A 10,949-nucleotide genomic window follows, 5' to 3' on the forward strand; every position below is an offset into this window, starting at 1 on the left:
AGCTCAACGTTGTAAATTCAACAGCAACAAGCGATGACGAGTCGTCCACTGTCAGACAACTGGCAGAGTCATAAACAGCTGATCAGCTGTCGGTGTAAAGTTCAGCCTGTTATCCTGAAAATAAAAGTACAGTTCATTTACTGCCTGTCTCACTGCTGACAAACAAAATATAAATATTTTTCTCAGTTTAACTGTTATAAACATCTAGTCCTTCTAAAATGTTATTGATGATTTCTTATGACCCATAAACAAACACTTGCTCATTATGTGAACATATGACATTAATTTGGACTCTAATTAATGTGAAAGAGACAAACAAGAACCTTTATTTTCAGAGGGGCGACACTGTAGCTGCAGAAGAATAGCGTATTCCAATTTAGCAAGTTTCTTTGATCTCTGATGAAATATTATGGTCATGTTATGATTTAGTGCATTAAATATATTCCAGATTTCTCCTTTAAGTGAAGTGTCTGAATCTGTTCGTGTATTTACATGATGTCAGGTCATACTGGGGACTTTCAGGGGGGAAATCCCAGAAAATCTGAGGCTCAGCAGGGTCTGATGGCCTTTAAAGGTTTTATCTGCTACTGTACACCATCAGACTCACAAGATGATGTGAACCATGTTGTCATATTAAACATGTCTGTGGTCTCCACACACTGTAGGTTCTGTCCAGACTGAAGGTCAAACATATCAGAATATCAGATTCAGTCAAAACAAAGCACAGAACTGACATTCACAGGCAATGAAGGTTAATACTTATGATACATATTGCATTACAGCACAACTACCATCGAGATACTTCTGTAAATTTAAACACAGACTTCTTTTTTTATTTTTGTACATCTTTTAATTTCCTGGATTGAGTTTTAATGTTATTAACTGAAGGGTCAACAAAAGAGATCAAATTAAACGAGGCACTTTTTGTCAAAATATGTCTGCAGCCAGATTGATGCCTGGATTACTGACAGTAACACCTGGATGTCAGAGGATGTAATGGGATTACATAATGGATACAGAAAAGGTAACTGTATTCCATTCCAGTTACAGATAACGTTGAGGTTCAGAATGAGAATAAGAAAAATCTCTCTCTGCATCAGCCAATCATCTGCGTCGCTGCACATCACGTTGCAGGTATGTAATGTCCACTGGGATGCAGGTAGAGAGACAGTGGGGACATCCCAGGTCACATCCCAGGTCACTCCCTCACATGCATCCTTTCCTTGCATCCTAGTCCCTCCCACCGAGGATTCATAGAGAGATGCAAGGAGAGAGGACAGGAGGAAATCTGTTTTAAGAGACATGAGACATTCTGTCCTCTGAAGCATCATGTGAAGTGATGTCCATTTATGACGATGGCAGCAGCCAATCACAGCTGGATCAGCTGTCAGTCGGCTTTAACTTCTGACGGAGTTTGTGTTTCCACACATCTGTGTTGTGTGTTAATACTAATAAAGACTCACAGTTGTGATCAGCGTCAGAGCAGCAGCCTGTTATCTGTTCACCTGCATGTCTGAATTTACACTGTGACTGATCACAGAAAAAATGCATGTATTTTATTTTTTATTCATAGGACAGTTGAAGATGACAGGAGAGGACGACATGCAGCAAACGGGCTGCAGGTGGAAATCAAACCAGCTGCAGAGGGCCGACAGAACACACACACACTCCACCAACTGAGCTACATTTATATTATTTATGTCTGTGTTTATTGATTGGTTTATTGATATTATGATTGTGCATTCATCATTGAATAAGTCAGAATAATATTCTGTTCACTAAATTAAATGTTTCAGGGAAGATTTAAATGATATAACTCGTATCAAACCCAACGCTCAGGAATGATCAGCCTCACCTTTGTCTGTCAGTGAGAAAGACTTATCATCATTTCAGTCAGGCAGACTTTCCTCTCCCTGATTTTAATTATAATCTTAATTTTCTTTTCATGATTCACCTGTTATTTTTTAAATTCTTTAATAAATGAAGAAGGTTGTTTGTGGTGATTCTGAGTGATGAGCAGATCTGCTCTGAGTTTATCTGAATCCTCGTGAGCATAATTCATCCCTCCATCACCTGAACAAAAAAATGTTTTCTCAGATTTCAGAGTCTCCGGGTGATTTCCTTACTGTATGTTGTATTTAAGTCTGAATGTTTTCTTTTATGATTTGCTTTAAAGTGTACAGAAGCTGCCACAGATGTTTCCCTGCACACACTTTATGTGACAGATGCACAACTGTACACCTGTGATCCATCCTCTGAAATAAGAGACTTGAGACAGACCTTCACGATGACGGACCAGAAGAATTTCCAGTTCGGAAACAACAAATAAGAGACTTTGGATGTACCAGGTGTGATGGATGATCATGGGTGGCTGACAGTCATCGACTACCTTTCATTCCATCATGATTTAAAAAGCCCTCTGTGTTTCAGGTGGAGTGTCACTTCAAATTGGGATGTAATTATTACTGCATTTAAGTAGCAGGTTTGTTACTTTAGCTTTAATATTTTTGAGGTGAATAATTGATTATTTTAAGTTTTGCATAATTGTGCGCCGCCTTCCAACATCAAGACTGATTTTAGCCTAAATTGACATAGAAAAGATGATTCACTGGTGGATGCATCAGAATATATCACACAGGACAGACATAAAAAGATAACAAGACAAAAAGATAAAACTAGATGAAAAAGACAGAAAAAACTAAAAACAATATAATAGGTGTGACAAGAAGTCAAAAAAGACGAAACAAAATGAAAAAGGTATAGGATGTAACAAGATGTAAAAGAAGACAAAAACACCATGAACAGAGGTAAAAGATGTAACAAAACAAAAAAGATGGAACAAGACTAAAACAATATAAAAGATGAAAAAGACATCAAAGATTAAATCTGAGGAAAAAGATGTAACAAGACAAAAAAGATCTAACAAAACATTATATTATTGAACAGTATAACTTTGAAACAAGATGCAATGGCAAATTTCTTTTATGAAAGAAAGGGTCTTTTATTTAGTCTTGTTGCATTGTTTTGTGCATGAATAAATACACAACACAGTCACAATAAGAGCAGATGTGGTCTCAGGAGGAAAGACATAGATCTGTCCACTTTCCTACTGCAGGGCCCAATTACTTGACTTCAGTGAGCGAAGGCTGCGATCTGAGAGTCGTCTCGTCCAGCTGACCTTCAGATCGTGCCTTCAATCTGCTTTCCAAAGTTTACCTCGGTCCCGGGGGGGTGGGATTATATCAATACATCGACTCACATGAGCCTTGGGAAGTCCCGTTCAGAGCGCCGAGCGGGGAGACGCTCACATGATTTACAACCAGTCAATAAACCATCTACCTCCGAGGCTTGTCCTGAAAGGCTGGATGAGTTTGAATGTGGACAAGATGGACAACAGTCAGTGTCTCAGTGTAATACAGTTACATATTCAGAGGTTTACAGTCTGTTGTTTCATCTGATCATTTATTTTGCTGCAGCTCAGATGGAAACAGAAACCTCAACAGTCAGTTTCACTTAATTTAAATTAAAATTAATTTTTGGACAGTTTTGACGGCCCTAATAATGTGCAGTTTAATGTAGAAACTACTTTCTTTCTAGTTAAAAGTGTAGATGCAGCCAATATCTCCAAACGTCTGCAACTCAAGTAACCAAAACTATGTAGACAGATAAATGATACGACAGGTAGGAGGAAAAATACCTGGTTTTGATTTGTGGCTAAAACAAAAACATAATTGATTTCAGGAAGTGGCCACCGAGCTCACTGCTGACTGTTGTAAGAGGTGTTGATGTTATTGAATGGTATAAATATCTGGGAGTTGTTCTTGATAATGTCCTGACTTTACCTTGAAAAAGGTCCAACAAAGACTTTATTTCTTGAGAAAAATGAACTCCTTTAAAGTCTCCACTGAGATGATGATGCTCTTTTACAGAAATTTGATTAAATCTACTTTAACTTTCTGTATTATTACTCGGTTTGGAAACCTTAATCTGTCCTGTAAGAATCAAGTTGGAAATCTTGTGCAAACTGCCGGTAAAATCTCAGGGAGGAGTCAGATCAGGCTTTTGGTCATTTATAACAGGCAGGTACTGAGGAAGGCTGATCCTGGTCTGTCAGGACCGCCCACTCCAGAGGGAGTCTGAGCTGCTGCTCGCAGGCCGCAGGACTCCACGCCAGCAGTAGCTCAGTTTAGGGGCAGCAGTACCTCGGTCCATAAGGACTCAGCTCGGGGACCAGAGGGTAGCTGGTTCAAATCGAGCTCAGACCAAAAAGAACGGAGATGACTGGTGGACCGGTAGCTGGATAGGAGCCTCCTGGACACCATTAAGGTGCCTTTGGTCAAGGCACCAAATTGCTCAGGCCATCTGTTTCTGGGAAGTACAACCTCTCCCACAAATTACATGTGTACAGTCCTACTTGTATGTAAAATAATTAATAAAGGGAGTGAACAAAATTTATTTCCCCCAAGGACAATTCATAAAGTACATTCTTTTAAATAAGTCAACAGGACTTTTGGTTTCACGCAGCACATGGGCCCTGGTCTCCCAGGTGAAATTCATTCTACAGCCACTAGAGGTCGCTGCCTGGAAATATGCATAAATAAATATGGGTCATAATAAGCTGCTTCCACAGACGGTCCATTATGTTATTGTGGTGAGGACGACCTGGATCTGCTTTATATTTTTGGTTTCCATCCATCTTCTATCCCCCAAAAGTGATGTTAGCATTTTGAACGATTGATAAATATGAACCAGTAGGAGCTTGTTTTTCACCATGATTATTTTATCATTTTAATTTTACCACTCAGTGCTTCCAACCAGTAGTTCCTCAGTGGAAGTAAGTCCCTGTTCCAGACTTTTGTCTTTATTGGTGGATGGTGGAGTGTTTTCAACGATATTAAATGGACTCTCCCACCTGTGCTCAGTGTTCCTGAGAGGAAAAAGATAGATGCTCAACATGATTCAGAGTGTGAAGGTTCGCTTCCCAACACATATCATTAAGTCGGTCATCCTCCATTAAGTCTAAAGTGGAATGAAGCTGATGTGAGTGCTTTGATATTTCTCACAGCCCTGCAGGGCTGAGACAGCTCCACTGTGTCTCCTGCTCTCACTTCATAAAGAAGCATTCAGAGATACTTCAGCCAATGAAATGGCTCCTAACAGACTTTTGAATTTGAACATTTTTAATCTATACTGAAGTTGATTATTGATTAATATATAAATCTCATTAGAACTGTTGTATTAGTTTCAGATATGGAACAGTCAGAGAACCTGAAGAACAGGGCAGGAAGAGCCTCATGCCCCACAAAAAAACTGATCTGCCGTCCAATCACAGTAGTCTCTGTCTCTGTCCTCTCAATACGGTTTTTAGACACCAGTGTCTTTTGCTGAGATTCTCATTGGGCAACACCAAAGTGCCTTTTGGATGCTCTTATGGTAGAAAAAATGTGATAAAGTGCCCTGTAAGATGAATGAAGTACCCTGTGAAGTTCCTTTTTTTTTTTTTAAACATGATGAAGTGCCCTCCAGGAGCCCTGCCAGTGGACAAAATGTGGTAAAATTCCCTCTAAGTTGCCCTTCCAGTGGAGAAAACCCAGAGCAGTGGAGGCTGCCCTACATGCTTGAAAATTATTTGGCATATTTGTACCTTTAAATTGATAAATAGTTCCCTGTGTGCTTTTATTACAGAGTTGTAGTAACTGTGGTGGAAAAAAACATTTGAATCTAAATAAAGACTTGGAGCTGTTTCACCATGAATGCATCACGACTTCTGCTGTGCTGGAGTCCACCACTGCTCCAAATAATAACTTACTCAATGACTATTTTGAGAAAGTCATATTATTTTAAGATACTAGACCAACTGATTATTTTGAGGTATTTATCTGTATTTATTACACAGTTTAGTAAATCATAATTATCTAGACTGACCTCTGACTGACTTCTGTTCTTCCCGTACTGCAGGAACAAATTAGGATAAAAATAAAATAACCTCTTAGTTAAATTCATTGCAGTATTTCCTGGACTTAAAACTAGTTTTGTTTGATGATCTTATCAGCCGGACATTTGACCTTTGCGCCCACAAAAAATGAGACAAAAAATGAGACTGTTGAGGACACCTTTGAGTTTCATGCTCACTGTATATGACTTTGTGTTTGGTGCTGCTTCAAACTCAGACCCTGTGAAATTCAATTCAGAGTGAAGGACTTGTTTTAGTTTCAAAGAACAACACTTTTCCAGTGACAGCTCTGCTAAAACCCTTTCTGCTTGGAAAAGCCTTTAAAAGCAGTCTTCTTTTCATGCGGCTCTCAGTCATTGTGTGCTTGTTAGAGGAGCAGGAGAGATGTCTCCCAGTGGTAATGATTTTTCTGCAACAGAGGAAGGATTTACTGGATCATCTATCCAATGAAAACAGCCAACAAAAAGCAGCAGGCTGATCTCTTCATGTTGTGGCATTAAAGTCGAACCTGCATGCCCCTGCCTCCGCCTTTCAGTCTCCTTCTGTTTCTTTGTTTTCTCAAAGCCTTTTTCTTCATCCACTGTGTTCTTTTCCTTTTTATTTCCCATCATTCTTTGTCTCCATGTATCTGCAGGTCTGTTTTTGAAGGATTGTTAGTCCCTCACTCCATATTTGTCTATTTTTCTCTCTACATTTACTTTACGTCTTAATGAATAATGGAGTAAGTTTTTGTCATCCTGCCATTGTTGCCTCTTCATTATATAACACTTCATATCATTCAAAAGTTCATTTTTTAAAACAAAATGGATGACACTATATTGTTTCTATTAGAACATTAATTCACGTTTAGAAAAGGAGAAGAAAAGAATTTTAATAACTGAATTAAATGAGTGAATGAATCTTGTTTTTTGCTAATCACTGAACAAGGCGAGGAGAAATTTAATTACATTCTGTGTAATTAGAGCAGGACTCCCTCCACATCCCGGTGCAGCCTGACTCCTGTTCACATCAGAGATCCTAACATAAAGACCTCACTGGTTTTGGCCTTAAAGACCTACTGGAACGAAGGAACCTGCTCAGAAATGTACGCAAGTGAATATTATTTATAAAGAACCTCATAGAACAAAGTTGCAAAGTGCTGCAGGATATAGATACAGAAAATACCAACATATAGAGCATACATATATACATGTTTGAACACACGTGATGTTGGGCTTTTCTGTGGTGCTCATTTTCCATATTAATCCATTGTGATATTTACCGACTGCTGCTAGCTGCTACTATACTTATCAGTCACTGCTGTACTTTGGACTGAAACACACCCTGTGTTACACATGAAGCAGCATCATTCAGAAGAAGTCTGACAAAGCTCCACCCCCACCTGATTAACCTGAGACAAACCAGGAAACTGTTTGTTTTTCAGTCAGTGTGTCTCTCTTTAGTGAAGACGAAAAACAGGCAGATTCAAACAGTGAGTTTAACTACAGGAGAGAGAAGTGGGAAACTACAACACTGCTCTTCAACCCGCAGACTCCACACACTGAAGGTGAGTCTGAATAAAAACTGAACTCAAAGTAAAGGGCAGCTGTGACTGACTGTACTTTGTGTCTGCTGTGTCTTCAGATTCACTCAGAGACAAAATGGCTTCCAGATCAGAGGAGGATCTCTGCTGTCCGGTCTGTCGTGACGTCTTTAGAGATCCAGTGATTCTGTCATGTAGCCACAGCTTCTGTAAAGACTGTCTGAACAGATGGTGGACAGAGAACCAAGAACGAGAATGTCCAGTTTGTCGAACAGTATCTTCAAAGGCAGAACCACCTTTAAATGTGGTGTTAAAGAACCTGTGTGAGTCCTTCTTACAAGAGAGAGATCAGAGATCTTCAGAGTCTCTCTGCAGTCTGCACTCTGAGAAACTCAAACTCTTCTGTCTGGACCATCAGCAGCCAGTGTGTGTCGTCTGCAGAGATTCAGAAGAACACACTGGTCACAGGATCAGACCCATCGATGAAGCTGCACGACAACACAAGAAGAAACTTCAGGAAACTCTGCAGCCCTTAAAGGAGAAGTTAAAGGTTTGTCAAGATCAGTTTGATCAAACAGCAGAACATGTGAAGGTCCAGGCCCGACGCTCAGAGACGCAGATTAAGGATCAGTTTAAGAAGCTTCACCAGTTTCTAGAAGAGGAAGAGGAGGCCAGGCTGGCTGCACTGAGGGAGGAAGAGGAGCAGAAGAGTCAGATGATGAAGGAGAAGATGGAGGCTCTGAGCAGAGACATAGCAGCTCTTTCACACACAGTCAGAGACACAGAGGACGAGCTGAGAGCTGAAGACGTCTCATTCCTGCACAACTACAAGGCTGCAGTGGAAAGAGTCCAGCAGCGCCTCCTGCTGGAGGCTCCACAGCTGCACTCAGGAGCTCTGATAGACCAGGCCAAACATCTGGGCAACCTGACCTTCAACATCTGGAACAAGATGAAGGACATGGTCTCCTACACTCCTGTCATTCTGGACCCAAACACTGCAGGTCCAGGACTGATCCTGTCTGAAGATCTGACCAGTGTGAGACCAGGAGGACAGAGACAGCAGCTTCCTCATAATCCAGAGAGGTGTGACACCTCGATTGTTATGGGCGCAGAAGGTTTTATCTCAGGGACTCACAGCTGGGATGTCGAGGTCGGAGACAGTGAATCGTGGATACTGGGCGTGATGCGAGAGTCTGCCCCGAGGAGGGGGGACATAATAGATGAATTTTGGGGACTGCAGCTCTATGAGTATGAGTACATAGCAATACAACCACCAGAATATCTGTCCTTTCTTTGGTCTGTTTGGGATCTGGAGAGGAAGTTCCACAGGATCAGAGTGACTCTGGACTGTGACAAAGGCGAGCTGTCGTTCACTGATCTCGATATTAACGCACACATCCACACTTCCACACACACTGTGACTGAGAGGGTGTTTCCAGTCATCGAAAGTGTTGGTGAGGGGAAGATGTTACCAGTCAACTTCTGTGTAACAGTGGATCAGAGCAGTTAGGGATCAACAGAAAGCAGGTTTAGTGAAAATTTAAAGGCAGCATTTTTCAGGTATTTGCACCTTACTCAAATATTTATTTTTATATTTGCTCTTTAATGTTAACACAAATATTTGCACTCTCTACACTGAAAAAACTGTCAAATACCAACAATCAGAGGCCATAAGATTGAAAATGGTGAATCAGCCAAGTAGATATAATAATTTTTTTCATCTTGTCACAATAAAAACATTACACACTGTTTCTTAATTTAGTGGAAATCAAAGAACTTTACTGCATCCCGTCATTTATAAAGACATGAGGTGTTAAAAATATGCAACAAAACACTAATTGTGTACAGGAAGTAACAAGCCATCAATGATGTAACAAGAGAAAAACAACATAAAAGATTTAAAGAGACAAAAACAATGTAACAAAATGAAAATGATGCGACATAATGTACAAGATGTCACAAGACAATAAAGATAGAAAATGTAACAAGATGAAAATGAGAAAATATGTAGTAAGACAAATATAATATAGCAAGACAAAAATATGAAAATAATACAACAAAATGTAACAAAACGAAAATTAAGCACAAGACGTAACAAGCTACCAGATTTAACAAACAGGAAACTGACGTAAAAGCTGCGATGAGATGAAAATGATGAACAAGATGAAGAAAAAAGTAACGACATAAAAAGACGAAATACACAAAAATGTAACGAAACAAAAACAATGTAAAAGATAAAATATAGAGGGAGACTCTCAGGGGGAGAAAAGAGTCAAGGTTCAGTTAGTTTTTTTTTTTTTTTTGTCTGTAGAAATGTCCTTCAGAGGACGACTTTTCTCTTTTATACTCAGAGGACATTTCAGAGTCTAAACTTTTTCACTTTACTGCAGTAAACAAGTTGAATCAGTACTTCTACTTTTACCAGAGTCTTTTTTTCACACAAGTATCTGAGTACAGCACGTTTGGACTTTTGCCTCCTTCATCACTGATCAATGAAAAGTCATTTGTCATGTTGTGATTGATGGAACATTTTTGTCACAGTTATATCATGTTGGAGACACAGCATTATATTAATATTTTATTGTATCGTGATATGAGACTAGATATTGTGATAGATTCTGTATTCTGTTATATTGTGACTGTATTAAAGTGCAGTGATGTCATTTTCAGACTCTTCTATCTGTTCTGTTATTTGTCTAAATATACCTGCTTAGTCATTATGTCCACATTACTGCTGATTATATTCTGTGAACAATATTAATATTGAGCTATTTGGTCAAAACTGTTGTGATATTTGATGGATTATCACTGAGTGATATAAACAAAAACAAACTCATTTTATCATATTAGATACTTCCACCCTTTGGAATAGTTAATGTGTATTTAAATTGAGGATCTGCTCTTTATGAAGTCGTTTCTCTCATGAATCACTCTATCTGAGCTCCACTGATTATGACTGAAATAATTCTGATCAGCTGTTCTGGAACTGAAAACTTTCAGTTCAGTTTCAGTATCTCAGGCTGAGTCGACTCAGAGTCCAGGATTAGAGTCAGAGTTTATTAAGCCTCGTCTCTGAAACAGGCCTCAGGATGATAAAACCTTTGATCATCTTCATTTCTGAAAAGGAAAAGTCACTGAACTGAACATGTTGAGCTGCAGCTGCTCCTCCTGCTGTCGCTTTATTACAAAGATATGAGGCTCAAGGTTCAACGTTTCTTTTATTGTCCCACTAAGGGAAATATTTATGCAACAAGGGTTTGAAAAAGTGCAAAAGGACAACATCAGCAACAAATTACACAACTGGTGCAGAGAAATGGAAAATTTGCAATAGTGCAACAGATTCAGAGTAGAGGAAGAAATGCAGCCAGAGTTCTGATATTCAGTATGTCAATGGAAGTTTGTATGAAAGAGGTGCAGAGAGAGAGACGCTTACTTTTGTTTCAGTTTGTCTTTTTATTATCTTTATTTTCTTCT

At 39.3% G+C, this 10,949-nt stretch overlaps 1 protein-coding gene across 1 annotated transcript; it reads left to right on the forward strand.

The window, feature by feature from the left end:
• Positions 1-7,489: 7,489 nt before the first annotated feature.
• On the forward strand, positions 7,490-9,261 carry LOC146332359 (E3 ubiquitin-protein ligase TRIM35-like). The gene has a single exon (XM_084746135.1). It carries the CDS (start codon positions 7,594-7,596, stop codon positions 8,983-8,985), a length of 1,392 nt encoding a protein of 463 aa, XP_084602261.1. The 5' UTR covers positions 7,490-7,593; the 3' UTR covers positions 8,986-9,261.
• The last annotated feature ends 1,688 nt before the right edge of the window (positions 9,262-10,949 follow it).

This window comes from Lutjanus erythropterus, chromosome 2, assembly GCF_056507025.1.
Source record: "Lutjanus erythropterus isolate fLutEry1 chromosome 2, fLutEry1.hap2, whole genome shotgun sequence".
Lineage (NCBI taxonomy): Eukaryota > Metazoa > Chordata > Actinopteri > Lutjaniformes > Lutjanidae > Lutjanus > Lutjanus erythropterus.

Coding starts and splice junctions, on each gene's coding strand:
- LOC146332359 (XM_084746135.1), top strand. CDS start 7,594: ATGGCTTCCAGATCAGAGGAGGATCTCTGCTGTCCGGTCTGTCGTGAC.